The sequence below is a fragment of the Panthera uncia genome, chromosome B4 (assembly GCF_023721935.1).
Source record: "Panthera uncia isolate 11264 chromosome B4, Puncia_PCG_1.0, whole genome shotgun sequence".
NCBI classification, from domain to species: Eukaryota; Metazoa; Chordata; class Mammalia; order Carnivora; family Felidae; genus Panthera; species Panthera uncia.
The window spans coordinates 53,030,114-53,051,198 of NC_064809.1; the positions used below are offsets into that span (position 1 = coordinate 53,030,114).

Below are 21,085 nucleotides of genomic sequence, written 5' to 3' on the forward strand. Positions count from 1 at the left end.
CTCGTGATGAGGAGTAAGTCTGTCTAGTGATTCAGGATTTGTAAGCCAATTAGGCTAAGATCTAAAGCTGATGGTTTAATCATCTGTCTCTATGTCTTGATAATCCATTAGTTCCAAACATAGGAATAGAAAAGGGGATATTATTTATTGGACCTCTACAGCTCCAACAATGAGCTGTACTTAAAAGTGGCCAAAGTGAAGGTTCAGAGTGCATGCAATAGAGACCTATTTGGGAGAACAACAGGACACAGCCCCAGAGGAAATCCTAGAATTTTTTAAATGAGTGGAACTTTAGAAATGATCAGTTCTGACTCTCATGTTCAGATAAATAAGCAGAGCACTGAGGGAACTGAGAAGTTTGATCAAGGTCACATTACTAGTTAGTGGTAGAAACAAGACCAAGGACACTTGGCTCTCAGCCATGCACTTTCTGAGCAGGTGGACCCAAGAAGACAACAGTAGATAAATTTTCAAGTCCAATAATTCAGCTATCACTAAGTAGAAGAACAAACCCCAGGGATTTTCAGCAGGGTGGTGAGTTCAAATCCAAAGTCCTTTCTGCTCAGAGGAATGCTCTGGCTCCAATCCACTTATGCATGTTCTGTTGCCCCTCTAACAGCAAAGGGTCAAGCTACACAGCCTGCTCAGTTTGCTCTGAACACTGTTTTCTTTTCTTGTGCTTTTCCTTGTGTCCATCTCTCTGCCTACAATCTCTCCCTTCTACCCATATATGCAAAATCCTATCTGTTCTTGGAGAGAGCCAACTCAAATGCTATTCCTCTACCAATTGTTCTCTGATTTCACCAATCAACTCTTACCCCTGTGCCAACCCCATGTGATCATCCTCCCCTCTTAATTCCCAGGACAGTTTATTTTTATATTACTTATGATACCATACTCTATTTTGTGTTACAGCTACACTGTGCCTCTCATATTATAATATAATCAGCTTAAGGGCAGGGGTCACATTTCATCTCTTTTCTTTTGTCTTTTTCCAGTTTCTTTTATTTTTTATTTGAAATATTAATTAACATATAGTGTTGTTATAGAACTCTCAGGTGTAGAATATAATGATTCAAAAATTCTATACCTTTCTCAGCGTGCATCAAGATAAGGACACACTTAATTCCTTTTATCTATTTCACCCATGCCACCCACCTCTGCTCTGGTGTTTGTTATTGGTATTTAAGAGTTTGGGTGTGGTGTTTTGCCTTTTTTTTTTTTTTTTTTTTTGCTTTGTTTGGTTGTTTTATGTCTTAAATCCCACATATGTTGAAAACATATGGTATTTGTCTTTCTGGGACTAACTTATTTTACTTAGCATTATACCTTCTATGTCTATTCTTTTTGCTACAAATGGGATATTTTCATTATTTTTTTGTTACTTAGTAATATTCCTGTGTGTGTGTGTGTGTGTGTGTGTGTGTGACATTTTCTTTATCCATTAGTCTATCAATGGATATTTGGGTTGCTACCCTATCCTATTGTAATTGTACTACAATAAACATAAATGTACAAATATCTTTTCAAATTCATGTAACTAAAGCTTTTGCACAGCAAAGGAAACCATCATCAAAACAAAACAGCAACCTAATGAATGATAGAAAATATTTACAAAAATATATCTCAAAAGGGATTAATATCTAAAATACATAACGAACTTACACAACTGTGCACAAGGAAAACAAATAATCCAATTTAAAAATGGGCAGAGGACCTAAATACATATTTTCCCAATGTCTATTGGTAGACATACAGATGGTCAGTAGACACATGAAAAGATGCTCACCATTGCTAAACATCAGGAAAATGGATGTTAAAACCATAATGAGATATCACTTTATACCTGTAAGAATAGGCAAAATCAAAAAGATAAGAAATAACAAGTGTTGGCAAGGATGTGGAGAAAAAGGAAACTTCATACACTGTTGGTGGAATGTAAATAGGTGTAGCCACTGTGGAAAACAGTATGCTTGTTCTGCAACTAATTCAAAATAGAACTGCCATATGATCCAGTGTTTTCCTTGCTACATATTTACCTTAAGATAACAAAAACACTTTCTCTAGTTTCTTTTAGTAATAATTGCTTTTTAAAGTGTGTTTACTTTCCAGAGAGAAGGGAGTGAGGGGCAAAGAGAGGGGGAGATAGAGAATCCTAAGCAGGCCCCTCACTGTCATCACAGAGACTGACATAGGGCTCAATCCCACAGATTGTGAGATCATGATCTGAGCCAAAATCAAAAGTCAGAAGCTTAACTGACTGAGCCACCCAAGGGTCCCAATTAAAATTGTTTTAAGTGCAGCAAGCAGCTATAGACACAACTGAAAAATAGATTTAAAAAGTAGACAAGTTAAAAAGCAAAAAAACAAAAACAAAAACAAAAATCCTTCACTCCACAACAAATGCAAAGCTCTATTAACTTTCCCCCACCAATATGCTATGGGAGGCCTAGCTTTCCATGTATTCAAGACTACTCTCCATTGTTGTGCAGGGGGACCAGACTGCATTCAGGTGTGATGATGTCAAGCCAACTGTGTACACACACTGCTGAGTTCAAGGTCTACAGTTTTGGCCCTAACTTAAGTAAAGTTAAGCGACCCGGCTGTGTTGGATTCCATAGCTGAAGTAGATAGCAAACCCAATCAGCATCCAGACAGCAAATCGGGCCCAGGTGGCAGCTGTCATCTGCATCATAAGGTAAATATTCATGAAGATGCTCAGTAGTGGGAGGAGAGACAGAGCAGGGACCTTAAAGTAAAGGGGACTGGAGCTCTGAGGCTGTCTCCAGATGACCCCAGTGAGCCCAGTGATGAGCACCAGGAGCACCACAACCACTGTAATCCACAGTGGGTCTCCAGAAAGCAGAACTGGCCACCGGGCCAGCACCAGGCAAAGAAGAGTGAGCAGCAGAGCAAGCAGTGAGGAGCAAACACGGACAATCCGGCCAGAGAGTGGAGTAGGTGTGGAGCTGCATGGAAAAAATAGTCCCTGTAGAGTCAGCTGTTCTGCTGAAGGTCTATTGTCCTCCTGCACCTCTGCTTTATTTCCCTCATTCTGCATCTCAGGCTGATATCGGAGGATGAGAACACTAACTGCCACCAGGGAGTAAGTCAGCAGGGTCACAATTGACCTGAGGTCCACAAGATCAGTGAGTCCAAAAAAGAATGTCATGATTGCTGCAATAATGCCAAAGATCACAGTGGCCACAATGCGGGTGTATGTGCCAGTATGGATCCTGGCAAGGACAGGGAACAGGAGGCCATCCTTCACCATCACATGTATTACCTCACGTATGGGGAACATAAAGCCCAAGAGGCTGGCAGAAAGACTACAGAGGAATCCAAAAGCTATAACATAGTAGGCAGGGGCCCAGCCAATAAGAAGAAATGCCTCAGGCAAGGTGCTCCCAGGTTGAATCTTGTAGTAAGGCACCATAAGCGTAAGTGCCGCAGAGACTCCAAAATACATCAAAGAGCTGATGAGTAGTGAAATCACAATCCCCATGGGAATGGAACGCTGGTGATTCTGGACTTCTTCAACTCTGGTAACAATATTGTCAAAACCAATAAATGCATAGAAACAGGTAGCTGCTCCACGGAGAATCCCCTCAAAGCCGAAAGGCACAAATCTTCCAGACCCCAGAGTCCCCAAGCTTGAGGTGTCATTGAATCCAGCCTTTACATAGTCTGCTTCTGTGAGCTTCCAGTTGTGCAGGTCCCCCTTAATGAAGCCAGAGGTGATGAAAAAAACAAGAACCAAAATTTTTAGCAGTGTGAACACTTTGGTAACAAGGAAAATCTCACTATTCCTCAAAGTCAGCAATCCAATGAATAACAACACAAGGCCCACAACAAAAAAGTCCAGATATTCTACAAAAACATGGGGAACATGGGGTGAGATGCTCTCACGCAGGGTCTGAGAGATCTCATTCCCAGGGAGGTTGTCAAAAACTAAGGTCCAGGCACAGGACACGATGGCTGTACCAGCAACAAAAAACAGAATGAGGTTCCAGCCAGTGATGAAAGCCCAGAGTTCACCTACAGTGACATAACTGTAGAGATATGCAGAGCCAGAATAGGGAACCCGGGCACCAAACTCTGCAAAACACAGCCCGGCCAACACAGAAGATAGACCGGCCATCAAAAAGCAGATCATAGTGGATGGTCCTGCTTGATTGCTGGCCACCTCACAAGCCAGGACATACACACCTACACCCACTGTGTGACCCAAACCCAGGGCCACTAAATCCAGAGTGTTCAGGCTTCTGGTAGGGGCAGCTTCAGCCATGTCTTGCTGCAGGATACATCTGCGTATCAGCTTTTGACCAAATCTGTGAAATGCCTGACATAGCATTGTGGCTGGAATTGAAGAGGATTCTAGGGTCAGCACTGTAGCAAGCCCAGAAATCCAAGAGTCTCAGATTAGATTCCGTGAGGCTAGTTAAGCCTAGTTGGGTTGGGGATGCTGACTTCTGTTGCTCAGGCTTCAAATCTGCTGCTTCATACTTCATTAGGTATGTGTTATCCCTCCATAATGCCTAGTAAACAATAAGTATTTAATGAACAATAATGCTCAAACAATAAACCAAAGTTCAGAAGTTTCATTTCACTTTTTGCAGCCCAAATGTCACAGAAACTGATAGCAAAGGACATCATAGAAAAATCAACTTTGCTTTCCCCCCCAAAAAGTGCAAAATATCTCCCAACATGCTTTTTTTAATGAACTACATGATACAATCCAATTGGTTTCCACTAGCATGTAGTTCCATGTACTAATTAAGCTGTAAGACACAAAGCAAGGTATGAATTTGTTGTGCAATAATTTACACATGAGACATTGGTGTAGTGCTTAAGCATGAGTTAAGACACATTAATTCACAGACTAGAGGGCTTTGTTACAATTACAGAATCATTTTTTAAAATGTTTATTTATTGGGTGGCCTGGATGGCTCAGTCAGTTAAGTGTCTGACTCTTGAATTTGTCTCAGGTCATGATCTCATGGTTGTGAGATCAGGCCCTGCAAAACTAGAAAAGCCATTTTATGAATCCTGACATTCAAGAAACCTCACCCAAAGCAACCAGACAAAAATTAACTACAACTTTCATGCCCACAGTTATGAGAGTGCAGTGGGCAGCGAGAAAAGAAATAAGTCTCCTAGCTCAGTAGCTCAACCAACACAATTCCTTCTGTCTTCTCCCTCTCTGGATTCCAGGAGAGAAGGTGAGCTCACTTCTGCTCACCTTGTGCTATGTAAACACCCTGCACCAGCCATCTGCGATGTCAGCTGCCAGCTGCTGGGAGACCCTGCCCTGCTCTGTGAGCTTGTATTAAAACACTCACTTGTAAATCCCTATTAATTTTGCACAAGGAATTTTTGTTTGCTTGTTTGTTTTTGTTTTTGTTTTTCAAGTTGTCTCCATGTCCAGTGTCTGTGTGGGGCCCAACATGGGGCTTGCAAAGTGTTGAGATTAAGATCTGAGCCAAGATTAAGAGACAGACTCTCAACCAACTGAGCCACCCAGGTGCCCCTACAGGAGTTATTTTTAACTGGCTCAAACTATTTTATGAATGTCAACAAGCCCTGCATGTGGTTCCTCCTTCCTCCTCTTCCCTGGCTGCTATTCAAATAGGCCCCTCTTCAAGGGGAGCAAGGTTTTGGGTGAACAATTCACAGCAATACCCCAGAAGTGCGTAGTGGAGAACATAGAAAACAAAGTTTGCAGCTCCACTCTCCTCTCAACTCAGGCTTTGGTTTTGAGAGAATTTTAGACAAGGTTGACAGAGGTTTTTAAAGAAGGAAGGAACAATTCATATTTGAAAAGTGTTCCTTTTAGATGCTTAAAAGGAACCTTGGGTTATGAGTCAGACCTTCTGTCTACAAATCCATCTAGACTCTTTATTTTCCACCCACCAGTTCCAATGTTGTGATTTACCAACAAGCATATGAGATAGATAAGATAGATAAGGAGTAAATTCTTCACTCATGGAACTTTTCTACACTATAAATGTGACTGGTGTGTCCCCCACCCACCCCCAGGCTTTAAACCCTTCAGTGGTTCCCACTGTCCTTCCTTCATAATTCTTCTTTCATCGTCTGATCTGTGCTGATTCTTCCAGCCTCATCCCCTGCCCAGTTCCTGCTCCAGCTGTGAAATTCTATACTCACCCTACCTTCCTGCCTCTAATGGTTTCTAGGCCCCTTCACATAGCTAACTCCCACTTGTCTTTCAGTTCTCGACTCAAAAGTTGCTGTTTCAGAAAGCCTCCCCTGACACTTATGCCGCCCTTTTTATGTGCTCTCATAGCACCGGGATTATCCCACGTGCCATTTATCTTAATGTAGCAAAATTCCAGTCAACTGCCTTTCTCCTCCATCAGACTGTGACTTAGGTGCTTAATAAGTATTTGTTGAACAAATGTACAAACAGAGAAGAGAAACCCAAAAGAGCACATAATGCAGAATTCCTGTCTACTTGACTTTGAAATACATACTTTGTAGTCAAGCAACCTTTATAAACCTGGCTCAGGTAAACATATAAATGGTACTTTATTCCTTGCAGATGACAATCAAAACAAAAGGTGTGGAGAGAAAACCACCGGTGATGAGCCACACATTGGTGATAATGAATGCTTGGCTTTGAGGACACTGTTTTAAAAATAAAAGGCAGCTGGGGGTTACAGGCAACCAACCACCCACGCCCAGTTAGAGATTACCTACTTTTTTGAAGGCATCACACTCAGGCCTTATAATATAGATGGGATGTCCTAACACAGAGGTTCTCAGTTTGGGGGACACAGGGAGGCATAATGAAGACACCCGGGGACATTTTCAAACTTCAGATCCTCTCTAGACACTCTTGCCCAACTAATACTGTACTTCCCATGACTGGTCTAAACCACCCCAGCTGACAAGACATTGTCCTAAATTTCAACAAGAGATTTTAAAAGCTTCCTTCACAAGAAGGTGGCACAGTTTAGTAGTTCGGGGTAAAGCTCTGCAGGAGTAAAGCTCTGCTCAGGTTCAACTTGCAACTCAACCTCACACCTGATAACTCTGGACAAATTAGTTCACCTATCAGGGACTTAGTTTCTACAACAGTCAAATGGGAGTAAAAGTAACTACTTCATAGGGTACTTGTGAGGAGTAAGAGAAATGATGCCTATAAAGTGCTTAGCTCAGTGCCTAGCATATAATATGTACATAATATAATATAATATAATATAATATAATATAATCTACCTAATATTTAATGTTGGATCTTATCTAAAGTCCCCAAACATTGGAAAACAATCAGCCTTTCTAAATAACTGGCATCAACATCATCCATTGAAACTCAAGCCTGTTTGATAGCCATCATGAACCAAGGAAAACTTTTTTTTTTCCACTTAATTTTACTTGAAATGCTAAGGGCTCTAATTAGACACTCTCATACATGCTGGTGCTAAACTGTATGGTGTCCTAGGCTTACTAAGTTCAACCAGATATAAAAATATGTGAGGCTCAAATATAATAATAATAATAATAATAGTAATAGTAATAATAAAATCTTTCTCTGTGGTTGCCTCATCTTATTTCCAGAAGAGGCAGTGGTCAGCACTGTATTGGTAAGAACAATGAATATTATGTCATAAATTTTGGATTTGAGTGCTGGCTCTTCTACTTCACTATACAAACTAGCATAATTTGCTTAAGCTTCAGTTTCCTCATCCACAAGAAAAATTAACTTCACTTCCCTTGCTGGATCAACATGAAAATTGGATGAGAAAATATAAATCATGATGTACTCCTTAGGGCAGTGTAACTGGGGCCACTATCCTGAAGCACAGCCTTGGTGGAATTAAGATGCACACACCCTCCTACCCCACAATCCTTCACCGGGGTAAACACTCCAAGGAAACTCTCCTGAATCCATAAGGAGGCCCATACGAGCATGTTCATCACAGTACTACGGTGGTAGCAAGAAGTTGGAGCTATGCCAGTATCTGTTACTAGTGGAATATATAAGTAAAATGTGCCATATGCACACAATGAAATACTACACAACAGTCAGGAATAATAAAGTAGATTTACAAGCAGCAACATGGGTAAATCTCAGAAACAATGTTAGGTAATGTAATTGAAGCATATGAGGTGTATAGCACAATGCCATTTATCTACATTTAAAAACAGGCAAAAAATGTCATATATTTGTCAAGGATATATATATATATATATATATATATATATATATGTATGTATATATGTTAAAAATGTTACATCATTCCTCTAATCACAGTCTCCCACAGGTTTCCATTTCCATTCAGATTAGAAGCCAAAGTCTGCATTTACAATGGACTACAAAGTCCAAGAGTATTTGTCACTGATGTTGGTAACTCTCAGCCTCCGCTTCTCTCTCTTTTCAGTTATTTTTTTTCTAACCTCTGGCCTCTAACCATTCTGGCCTCCTAACATACCAGGTAAGACCTTGCATCAGGGCTTTTGTATTGGCTGTCCCCTATAACTGTACCACTTGGGACCCAGATATCCACATGGATGCTTCCTTACTGCATTTGATGACATAGCATACGTATAGCTCAGCTTTCATCAATTACTCCATAAAAAATTCAATCCCCCCAACTACCCACAACATATCTTATTCCTCTGTCCTTCCCCCCTCCCAGCACTTATCACAATTTAAGGTAGTATATGTTTTAGTTATTTGGCCATGATGTTTCACTCTAAAAGAATATAAGCCCCATGAAACACATTTTTTTTTTTGCTTCTGGCTATATTCCATGCATCTACAACTGTACCTGACACATAGTCAATATTGTGTGTTGAGTGGATGAATGTATCTAAATGCACATGTAGAGCATGGACCAGAACAGTATTTGTTAAATACACTAAAGCAAGTGCCTTCACTAAAGGTGGGAAATGATAATAGAGATCCAGATGAAAGGGGAGATAACATGCATTGATACAGGGCCTTACAGAAAGCAATGGTGCAAACAGCCATGACTGAGGAAGGGTGGACTCTACACTGTGCACTTCAGGTTCAACAAAGGAATTGCATGAGGTGATGTTGTGAGAGGAACTGGTTCAGAACCTGATAAATGGCAGGCACTCAACAGATTTATACTGAAGGAGGATCAAAATCTGTAATTATCAGGTATAGAGAATACAGAGAAGGAATGCCTGCTAGAAAGAGGCTGGAGAACAAGGGAAGATGGGGCACCCCTCCCACCAGTTCCTTCTGAACCCATTTCCCTTTTCCCAAATCCTCTTTCTCCTTCATCTCCTTCATCTGTCTCTGGAGGCTCATTACTGAGCACTAAGGATGTTTGTACCATGTTTGTCTCTCTGGGGAACCATCCACCGTCACCTACCTCCCAAGAAAGACACAACAGTGGTTCTTAACATTTGTTGAATCACAGAGCCCTCTGATGTTGGCCACCCTGAAATAATGTCCTACACTCTCCTGAAGTCCATCAGTGGACCATGAGCCAGAATCCCAGAGGAGGACCACCTGAATGGTAGGGTGGGAGAGGGGTAAGGCTTTTGATAATTTCTGTTCCCCTCAACTTTGTTGTGCAGGGTGGTCCTTGTGCTTTTTCACTTTTACTGAAGATGAGGGACAGTGGGCTACAGACAAAATATGAAGATACCAGAGAACCAACCCAAAGAACAAAACATCTGGGAATTAAATAATCACATTTTATGACTCCAACAGAAGCAGGCAGAACAAACAGATGAACAAGCAAACTTACAGAAGAGAAGGCAAATCCATGACTGGGAATCCTGAAAGAGCCTACCACAAATCAAGTTTATAACAACACAGAGAAACATCATCCTCAAATGCCATGTCCAAAAATGCCCTTTCTCTGTGAAATAATCTGCAATTATTCCAATAGTTCATATTCAGTCCAGACCATCTGACCCAGCTGTCAGAATTCCACCCTAATTCTCCCCCTTCCTTCAGACCCCTTTCCTAACTCAGCTTCTCACATCCTGACTTACCCTTCCTGGGATGAGCCTCTGGCCTGAGTAAGTACCTTCCCTGCCAAGGATACCCTCCTCACTCCTTTCTGTCCAGTCTTGACCTTCTGGCTCTTCCCAACTCTATTTTACAACCTTTCCACCCACAGTCCTAAGCCATCCTGACTGGTCCCCATCTCCAAACCCTTCCTATCTGCCTGCCAGAACTTAGTGTCCATCCTGACACTTAGCTGAAACTAATTTTCCCTTTCTGCTAGCTGGTATCCTGGGTTTGTCATTTAAATTCCTTTAATGTCTAAAAGCTTCCAGAAGGGACAGGATCCATACATTTCCTCCTTCTGAATTCCACACTCCTACCTCCAATTCTCACTACTCAGACAAGGATCTGCTCATATTTGTACCAAGCAACCAAAAGAGACATTTAAGACATAGAAAATGAATATATAGGTATGTTGATTGACTATTACATCTTAAGACTCCAAGAAGTAGGATTTTTTTTTTTGGAAAGAGAAAAGATATCCTCATTATTTTTCCCTGAATGCCCTTTATAAAGAAGCTTGACATTACACTTGACTGGAGCTGAATCCCACCCTGAATGATCCAGCCCCAAATCAGGAACTTTAGATCAGAGGAGTGGGTGGGAAGATAGAACTCTCTTGGTTTTTATTTATAACCAAAATTGTCAGCAGTAAAAATGCCTGGAGCACCAAAAATGGCTCATGTTAGCACAGTTTTAAAAATTCCATATCCTTACTGCCATTTTGTGGGATGAAAACAAACGAATAAACCAGGGCCCTAGACTTCAAATCTAGAGTCATTGGGAAACACGTACAGGTTCAGGAAGCAGAGAAAAATGGTATCTGGAAAATAGGAGTACCAGGTATATGTACAAGATTTAGGGAAACATTGAGGGGGACCAAAGAGACCCAGTTTTTGTTGAGCTGCAAGTAATGCACATATGCTATTTTATTTAATCCTCATAACAACCCAATGAAATAATAATTATTATTCCACCTTACAGACTGAGAGGTTGGGCAACAGTCCCAGGCTCACATACCCAGTATGTAGAAAAGCTTGAATTTGAATTTGGTTCTTTGTTACTTCAAAGACCATAATTTTTCTCTTGCAGCACCCTACCTCCACAAAGAGTCAAGACTGACATGGTTAGTAAAGGAGTATTTGAGCCAGTTCTTATCTTTGTGCCCAGGTCACCCTATGCTGATGTATCCACTTTCTTCCCAAGTAGATGTTGATGGGCCAGAGTTAGAAGCACTGAGATCATTAAACCTGAAAGCTCCATCTAAACCATGTCCTGCTAAAATCAAACCTAATCTAGGGTAAAAATGTCTTCAGGCCATCCTTGTAGATGCCAAGAAAGATTCTGAAGCATCCCTATACCTAATTCAGTAGTTTCCTAGAGACGATTTTACAGCTAGTTGTAATTCCTGCCCACAACATTAGTCCATTCCCTTTTGCTTGGCTTTTAGTGGAAATATAGGTAATATATCTCTAGAGGCCAAATATAAGTCACTCTCCTGAGATTTCTTCAATCATCCTATTCTTTGATCATTCTATTCCAAATATTTTCTAGTTACAACCTCATTCTTAATAAGAAATAAACCACCTTCAGTTCACTTAGGGAGTGCTAGAGAAGAAAATGAAACCTTGGTTCTCATTGTGCAAAGGAAGATGGGGGTGGCGAGTGGACATTTTCTAAAATGGGAGCCCAATGGCAGAAAGATGGTTGCAATTTCCCTGACAACCTAACACCACCAGTCTTGGCCTTCCCAAACCTCAGCTATCATTGATGGCCAGCATACACCAGCATACACCATTGGGAAACATCTGTAAAACAGGACTGTCCCAAATGGGATAAAGGAGGGTAGGAAGACAGATGGTTCCAGGAGATGGTTTAACAAAACATCGTTTTATTCTTTCTAATTCACTTGGCCATTTGCTCCCAGATTTGGCTGCCAAAGGGGAGCAAAATGTAAATATTTGTCAGATAATGGCAATCTCCTCTTCATCCTTAAACCAGAAGAACCAGTACTAGAAAAATGTCAGTTTGCCAGTAACTCTAAAATGTGATTAACTCGATTCCAGGCCTGAAATGTCAGGGTGGTGCTGGAAAAAAATGACTTCAGCGATATCAGATTGATTATTCTGTCTTGGTTATTGTTGACAACCAGAGACCTGACCTAGTATAATATAAAAATGGGCATTAGTGTTCCCTAATGTAACCCATGTCTGTGACCAGCTCTGAGCTCACAGCACCTAGAGCAATGTCGAACATGAGCACAAAGGCATCAGGCATTGGTACAGACTCTTTGTATATTTTTGGATCTCCTCACTATTTTTTAAAGTTATTATGGGCATGAGATAAGGAATAATGGGTATTATGTACATGGTATTAGCATAGGAAGATCAACAAAGAAGATAAAGGTTTGTCTTTCTATTTTAGTTTCAGAAGGAGGAAAATCCAAATATGTCCAGAAACAGGGGAATGACAGAGCAGCCTCCAAGGATCCTAGGTTTAATCATGGATATTGAATAAAAATGAATAATGAATGTAAGATTTTAACTGAAATCATTGGTTTCATATATTTGGGGATCACTAACCTAGCCCTCAATTCAATTAAGCTGACAGGAAATCACTTAGACACTTGGCACTTTGTCTACACTAGATCCCTACCTAGTAGATTCTTATGGTTTACAAATACTTCATATCCAGGGCCAGCCTCCTGCCATACTCCCTGGTCCACCCTCCTGGTCCATAAAATTAGTAACTCTAAACAATGATATCCTCTCAGCTCTCACTCAGATTCACCCAGTAGCCATCAGAGTACTGTCCTTAAAGTAGAACAAAACCCTAAATCACATTCTTCCTGATCAGTACATGCACCAGATAACTGAAGTGTGAGTTCTCTCTACCCTCCTTCTGGAAAAAGACATTTTTCTCAAGTCTTAAACACACACACACACACACACACACACACACACACACTTCCAACCAAACTTGCATTTTTCTGCTCTCTACTAAATCCAAACTTATAATATTATAAGATTGTATTTCTAAATCTTTTTCACTGTTGTTTTACAATTTACTCCTACTAATAACTTTTTCTGTGTCTCCAGCTTGAACAGGACAAATAATTCCCTACAAATGCACATTTTGCTGGCATTAACATAGCCCTCACATGGACTTTCCCTCCTTACTTAGAACACATTCTTTCCAAATTTTTTTCACCATGACCCTCCTTCCCTGAGCTTCACTGGGCACACCTACAGAAAGATATCTAATCTCACCAGTATGCTCTCCCTGCCCTCTGCTCTACCCTCACCCCTTCACCCCTTCATTAATGCCCAGTGGTATAACTCACTGACCTAGAACTTTGCACAAGAATATACAGTCAGGGTGGTGGTGAGGTCGTTCCCATGAGCAGAGCTTCTGCCTGATGATGCTTGCAGCTTCCCTTTCCTACCCCAACTGAAGTCTGAGGTGCATGGAGTTAATGGGTGATAGCCAAGAAGTACCTCAGCATCTACAGCCCAGTTTGGTGATGTCAGAGATCTGACACAAGAACTAAGGTCCAAGTCTTTCACCACAACACAGTGAAAGTACAAAGGCAGTAACCTAAGTCAGCTGAGATGAAGTACAATGTCTGTCATATTTATGATTAATCCACTGTTATCATCTTGATGTGTGACAACTGAACAGACAACATGGATTTTTATTATTTTCACTGCTTTACATTATTTAGAAAATAATTCCCCCAATGCTTTGTCATTAAGCAACATGACATGATACTCAAACTGTAAAAACTAAGGTTGGCCTTCAGAAGGGAGGAGTGGGACAATAGTCAAATGATTGAATGGTGTGTAGAATAAGATTGCACTTGTTTCAGAAGGATAGGGAAGTATCCGTAAAATGTCCTTGTAATCTCCCAGGAAAAAAAAATCTGCATTGGCTACCATTTTTTCTGTACTCTCTATAAATAACTACCCAGATTGGTATCAACTTCGGGTTGGATCTAAAGTGAGAAATTGGATTGTCCCTCAAGTAGAAACCACAAAAAGTTTCTAAGTGAGAAAGACTGGATTGAATCTATTCAACGTCAGATTCAACTAAATATAAATGTTAACAAAGGAAAATTCCAAATTAGAAACTTCAGACACCACACTGATTCTTTGTGCAAAATAACTCAAGAAAAAGCAACATTTTTCTTCTCCTAAATTATCAACAGTACCACCATTATCCCAAAATCATCACACACTCAGTTACACACACTGTAAGACAATGGTAGCAAATAGAGAATTCTCCTCTCTGGGAATTTACAGTTAAGAGAATTTCATAAACACTTCTCCACTTGCCAAGATAAGTAAAAGATACATAAATTATTAACCAGGAAGGGTATTCCTACTCAGAAATGAGTCACGGCAAAAGCATGTCAAGATTCCAGATAGCTTTGTAGTTGATGAAGATAACAATAGTAATAACCTCATTTTCTGGTGTTGGCAAAACTAGTGAGTATCTTCTGTACACTCTGGGTCAGCCTGGGAAGGCCACATGGAACAGGGGAGAATTACCCCATCTTGGCATTATGTATAACTGTTTCCTAGGAAAACATCATTTCAAGCTACATCTTCTGCTTGGGCCATAATCCAATAAATAGAGTCTCTTTTAGGCCGTCCTTTCATGCCTCCCACCAAAAACACAAAATAAACCCCATGACTATATGAACAAGTAAATCCAGTTTGCCCAACTAGACAGATCCAGTTAAATAATTGCAAAAGATATTAATACAGATCTAGATACTAGGATGTGATAATAATGATGATAATATGAATGATAATAATTCCCAGTCTTTGTGCAGAAAAGGAAAAGAGAGAGAAACCATTGCAGTAGTAATAAAATTGTATCTTCTCGCCTAGGAAAAGAGAAGTATATGACAGATAGCTTCCTTGAAAGGTTGAAAAGAAAGCTGATGTAACCAAATTCAGCTCATACTAAAGAAAATAAATATCCAAACTTATTCCCAGGAGTCTTCTGAGAACAACCTCATCAAATGGATCACTTACCAGGCATCCTCCCACCTGTGATCTTACTTTGTACTATATTCTGTTTTCAAGTTACTGGGAAGAAGCCTTTGTCTCCCTTTCTAAAATAAAAACTACTTAGATTAGAATTGGCTTCATCTTTTCTCAGTGAGGCTGGAAACCCTAATTCTTCAAGTAAATATTACTAGGTGCAACCAAGTCTTAAACTTGAAAGCATGGCAGCCTCCAAACATTCTGCTCGTTACACCAAGAGGAAACACATCCACCTCCTCCAACTCACCTACCTACTTACTCTACAACCCCAGCTTGCACCTCTCAAATCCCATTCCAGTCTGGCAGAGGCTGAATTCCAAGTCACTGAAAACCCATCCTGATGCAAACTAACATGCTTCACACCAGTTGTATGTAAACCATATCCATCCAGCCAAATATACACCAAAATTTATGTAGATGTAGACCAAAACATGTTTGCTTCCTTCTTACAATACCAAGAAGTCCCTGTTACATACACATACTTTACTAGTATCATTGCACCATTATTTAGGTAAACAAGCAGATAGCCAGAGCTTCTCTAGAGGCTGTATAGACTCCATATTATGTAGTATTATTCTGGGATGGTTGTGAACAAGGTACTTTTTTTAGTCCCTTTTGGATAACTCTAGAGAAGACACAGTTAAATGCAACATTCCTCATTCATGATTTGACACGTTGACAGGTTTAGTTTCAGTCATAATCCAGTTTTGGAAATTCCTAATATTTCTATCACACTAAAACAAGATGGTCAACTTGACAAATCAGAAAAATCTGAACTTCTGCTTCTAGAGTTATTCCGAAACTAGTTGGGCTACCAGGAAGAATCAGAATTAGATTTTTCAAATGATAAACAGAAAGTCAGGAAATATGTGCCATTAAGGGATTAGAAAGTGATATACATCGATGTCAACCGTGAAAATCAATTACTTCTCTATATTCCCCTATGATTCTCTACTGCCTTTTCTCAACCCTGAATCCTGTCAAACAGAATACCTAATAAAAGTCCTCAGGACAAAGCACTAGAAGGAAGTCCAAGTGTCTCACTACATTATTTTCCAAACTACAACTGCAATATTGTATAGTTTTTGTCTACAGTAAACACTGATTTTCTCATATTTTTTTCCAAGAAGTTTTGATAAAGAGCTATGCTTCTTTCCCCCCAAAATCCTTCCTTGCCTTGTAAAAAGAGAATCTATAAGTCCATCCATTGGTCCCATGTATCACTAATACCCTGTCTCCACTTTTAGTCTAGCAGTTGTGCGAGGTCAGAGCCTACGGCTCCATCTTCCATGGACCTTCTCCCAACACACACCCAGAGTACTACACTGCACACAAGGTGGCTTAGGAAAGTCCAACTATGTCGCTGGTTATCATCTTTCATATCTTTAAATGTGTCCTTCTGTTTCCTGTGTAAGTACCAGGCTGTATTTTTCTCTGTTCACTCTCACCAGACTGTGCTCTTTTTCCTCTATAGACTCTAGGTAGATGCTCTACACTACCACCTGTTCCCTTTGAAAGTTAACTGTTTCATTTTGTTTTCTTGCAGGAAAGACACCAGATCATCTAAGTCATTTGAAAGCTGTATCATGCTTCAAAGTCCTGATTTCTTATCCAAATATAGGTCCATATGACTTCTCCACCAAGACCCATCTGCCCTACTCCAAATCAGGCAACATAATCTACCACAAAGAGCTTCAATCACCACTTTTTAAGGGACAATCATTATCCTTCTCCCCTCATTATTTCTAATCCCTACTCTGCTTTGCAATTTCTATGATACTGAAAGAAAAAAGGGATGCCGATAAATCAAAAGAATACAATCCCAGCTCATATTTATTAATTCAGGATATACTTAGTGAAAGAAATTGTCCTTTCCACATAATTTTGCTTAAATTAAGGTTACAATGAATCTATCTTCCGGAAGCATGTAACATTTGTCAATTGAAAATGTAGAGAAGTTACCCAAGAACTGCTAGAGGGCAAGATAAAGACAATTTAGGAATAAACATTTGCCATATATAATCAATAAAACAGGTGTCATGCATGGATAAGTGTTGTCTGGGCTTCTAGTATTGGGGTACAGCCCACAGTATACATGGCGGTGGGGAAGGGAAGAGGGTGGAGAACAGTTTAACACTCCAAGGACCTTTAAATTTAAAGAGTTACAAATATATTTTGTGATAACAGCAAACTGCCTCTTGCAGACCCAGTGTTTCTAAAGACCACTAGGCAGCCACACTCCGAGGAATTTGATAATCTTTTTCTACAGCTTGAACTAGACTCTAATCAATCCCCACCACAACTTTTTAAAATTTGATAAGAAAAGCAAGGAGATACCTTCAGCAGCTGTAAAAATAGATATCTAGCTCCTTGAGCATGGAGAAAGAAGACCCTCAAATTCTTTCTGATGGTGGGGACGCCACGTTATCAAACTGGACCTGCTATTTTGCAGATTCCACACCAATGTCCTCCCTAAGATGTGACACACTTTCAGAATCTCCAGTGAGAAAGTGTGGCAAAACATGAAAGAGGAAGCAAAGCCAGGTGGAAGAATCTTCCTTAATTCAAAGAACATGTCTAAGCACACTATGTGCTGAACACTGTGGGAAAGACAAAGATGAATAAAGCAAATTCTGTATTGGGCCAATAAGGAAAGGCCAGGAAGGAGGGCAGGGAAAAGAGGTGGGAAGGATGCTGGAGGAGAAGTGCCAAGGAATAACCTCCCCTGCTTCATATTTTCCTCAACAGAGCTGATAATTTCTCTGGTGTGGAGGACCAAATTACTGTGACCCTTGCAAACCTACCTGCCCTTCCCAACTTGCAGGGCCTCTGGTCTGCAACCCCAATCCACAGTCTATTTATGGTGCCATGAAATACCTCCTGTTCAAATCCTACAGGGCTTGGACATCCAGGTGCACATCGTGCCCAGCCTTCTTCCTCTCTGGCTCTGTCTCAGTTTTATTTCCAACCTCAAAAAGGAGAACTCACTTACCCATGGTCTTTTCCTACCTCAGAGGAGAGAGACCTGAGTAGAAAGTGCAAGTCAAACCCAGGGACAGGTAAGGAGGTTGGCCAAGCAGAGTCAGGAGTTGGAGTGGAGCTTAGAGAGTGGCAGACAGTTGGGGCCCTCAGGAGGTGGGGCCCTGGGGAGGCAGGACCCTAGGGAGGTGTGGCTTCTGGGGTTCCTATTTTGCTCAGGCCAGGGCAAGGAAAGGGTTGGAGATGATGGAGGTGGCTTAGCTGGAATCCTGGAGGAAAGCTGGAGGTGGGCAATGGAAGACTAGTGGGATCCTGTCTGGGTGAGTTGGTGGAGTGAGGACTTAAATGGGACTTTGTTCAGGATTTTGTGACAGCAAAATGTGAATTTAGAAGTAAGAAAGCTTCCTGGGGTCCTGGGTATGGAGGAGGTCCTGGTTGGCAGGAGGAAAGTGTGGGGAGCCACTTGGAGTCAGCCTGTGGTGATTTGGAGGCCAGTTCCATATCCAGCTAAAGAGAACACTCAGGAGTCCTTTAAACAAGGATAGAAGCACCCTCCCCAGCCATCTCTTCCAAAATCTCCTGCTATGTTCCTCTACCAACACCATTTATCCTACTGCCTCACCCATGTTTCCCATCACTGTATGAATAAAACTAAAAGAGAATTGGCTTAAGCTTCACCAGGAGAAATTTCCTGAGACAATCTCTCAGTATTCATAGCACATTCTAACTGAATATGCATTGAGCATGGTGCTGGAGGAATAAAGAAAAAGATACAGTCCTTGCCTAGAGAGCTTCCTGCTCTAGGCATTCAAAACGTAGAGCTTCCAAGACCCTGGAATAGTGACCAAAGGAAGGTACCTCCTCCTTCCCATAACACTAATCTTCAAACAGAAGCAAGACTTATCAGAGATGGAGAAGATGGAGCCTACTTAGAGTCTGGTCTGAATACACAAATGATGGACCCAAGAAGCCATTAGTCTCAGGAAAAAGGGGCATTACTGCCTCTACTTGACAGTGTTGAAATCCCCCCTTATACCCGAAATTACATCCCAGATAGGTCCCCTATACCCTAAATTATCTCTGAGAGGTCAGCAGAATCCTTGACTCAGATTCTGCATCCCACCTTTTGCAACCTCTATCAGTCCCTTCTCACTGCCTCCCCCTGTGGTCCCCACCACCTCCCTTTCCTTCTCTGTCTGCCTTTCCCTCCCTCTCTGTGTGCACTTCCCTGGCTATTTCCTCAGCCCTGGCCTCATGTTGATGGATCTGTCTTTGGCTCTGGGTGTATGGCTTTCAGACCCCCTGAGCCTGGGTCCAACTTTTGTCTCTGAGACAGTGTCTGTCTCTAATATCTCTGGTCTCTGTGTGTCACTTTGTATCTGTCTTGGATCTTTCACTCTGCTCTCTGGATATTCCTCTTTTTCCTCTCTTTTGTCTCTGGGTCTGTCTCCCTGTATGTTCCACTGCCCACTGTCTCTGTTGACTCTGTGTCTTGATCTATTGGACTCTACAGGGTGCTAAGACTGGCTCGCCTTATTGATCCCATCTGTCAGTCTTGGCTTGAATTTACTGGACATTTCTGTCCCTGTATCCATTCTTCCTTCTGCCTCCCCCTGCCACCCTGTGGTTACAAGTGTAGGCTGGCATGGAGGGTGGGAAGGGGACTTTGCCGGCAGCACTTTGAGTGGAAGATGGCTGGTTGGCAGGTTAGCCTGTAGCTTAGGCTCTGACTGAAGCACTCTCCTCACAGCACATTCTCTAGGACTCCAGATGTGGGTTGCCTCCCTTCCTGCCATGATGGCTGGTCATTTCTTGAGGTTTTGTCCTCCCCCCTCCCCCAGTCCATCAATTGGGATTCACTGGAAATTCTGGAAGGACACTATAAGTCCCCTTTTACTTGGTATCAATGTGTCTGGAGCATTCTGTAAGAAGAGAAGTGAGGAGAGGCAGGAGGCCCACTGGTGGTGCTTTGCTGGAGGGGAGTGGGGTGTGAATACAGAAAGCCTGTAATCTTTGCCTCTGCACCCTGGACAACAATTGGCCATGGGCTCCTTGCACCCCTCAGATAGGAACACATGGGCAACCAGTCTAGGGAAGAGATAGGAAAGGGATCAGAAATTATGTGTGTCCATCTTTTATTCCCTCTCGGCACCTATAATCCTTCTTATACATAGGAAGTTCTCAAATAAAGTCATTGGATTTTATTTCACCAGGTCTCTCAAAACTAAAGCAGTGGAACCCAGTCTCTTTCAATATTCCCTCCCCTCCCCACACTTGCTCACTCACCCCCAGCAATTAGTATCTGCTGCCAGTACAGTTTCCCCTGCCAAACTTTCAAGCACCCCAGTGACCATAGGTCCCCAGCTAAAATCTCAGTCAATCCCCTCCTCTTGCCTCCTTTACTTGGTGCCCACCCTCCACCTCCCCTCTTCTTGCCCACTCAATGCAACTTGACCCCATGGGTGTCTCCCCAAAGTCAGGAAGTCACTAATGAGCATTGAGTAGTAGAAGGGGAGGGCCAAGGGCAGCCTGGTGGGTGGGAGGGATTACAGAGCTAGTAGATAAGAAGTCCTGTCAGCATTTTTCAAATATGCCTTTTCCCTCCATCATCCCTGTCTCTAACCTCCTGGCTCATGCCAATCGATCTCACTGCTGAGGTTGATGAACTGAGTTTATCTGCAAATTTGCAGAAGCCTAGATGAATAATGCCTGTTCTACTCCAGATCTATTTTCTCCAGGAATGCCATTAGCCCCTGCTGTCTGTGTTTGAAAACTCCCAGGTAGTTTCCAAAGGGTATCTAAGGTTGTAGATGGAACCCAAGGAGAAAGAGAAATTGCTCTTTTGGGTCAATATCTTGATCTCAGCCCTTGTCTCCACTGCATATCCCCCAAAGCAGAACTTAAAATGTCAGGTAATGGCAAAGAGGGTGAAATCTCAAGAAGACTCCCAGCCTTAGGAGGTCACGAGTGGCTCCAGAAACCAGGTGAGATGGCGAGAAAGATGAGGTAGGAGAAACAAACATCATTTCACCTGAAA

The 21,085-nt window shown here is 41.6% G+C and overlaps 3 protein-coding genes across 3 annotated transcripts in view; all 3 read right to left on the reverse strand.

Annotated features, from left to right (window-relative positions):
- The window catches only part of LOC125920134 (cationic amino acid transporter 3-like), a 243,503-nt gene extending 225,330 nt beyond the window's left edge, over nt 1-18,173 (reverse strand). The window contains 1 exon segment of the mRNA XM_049627132.1: nt 17,407-18,173. The gene's annotated coding sequence lies outside the window, so the exon portion shown is untranslated.
- Nucleotides 1-21,085, reverse strand: part of LOC125920140 (cationic amino acid transporter 3-like) — a 313,660-nt gene that overhangs the window by 145,465 nt on the left and 147,110 nt on the right. The gene's annotated exons all lie outside the window — the stretch shown is intronic.
- Nucleotides 2,150-4,534, reverse strand: LOC125920143 (cationic amino acid transporter 3-like). Its single transcript, XM_049627147.1, has one exon. The coding sequence runs from the start codon at nt 4,352-4,354 to the stop codon at nt 2,591-2,593; it is 1,764 nt and encodes a 587-aa protein (XP_049483104.1). The 5' UTR covers nt 4,355-4,534; the 3' UTR covers nt 2,150-2,590.

Bases quoted from the DNA above. Each gene is read 5' to 3' on its own strand.
- LOC125920143 (XM_049627147.1), bottom strand. From the start codon at position 4,354: ATGCTATGTCAGGCATTTCACAGATTTGGTCAAAAGCTGATACGCAGA.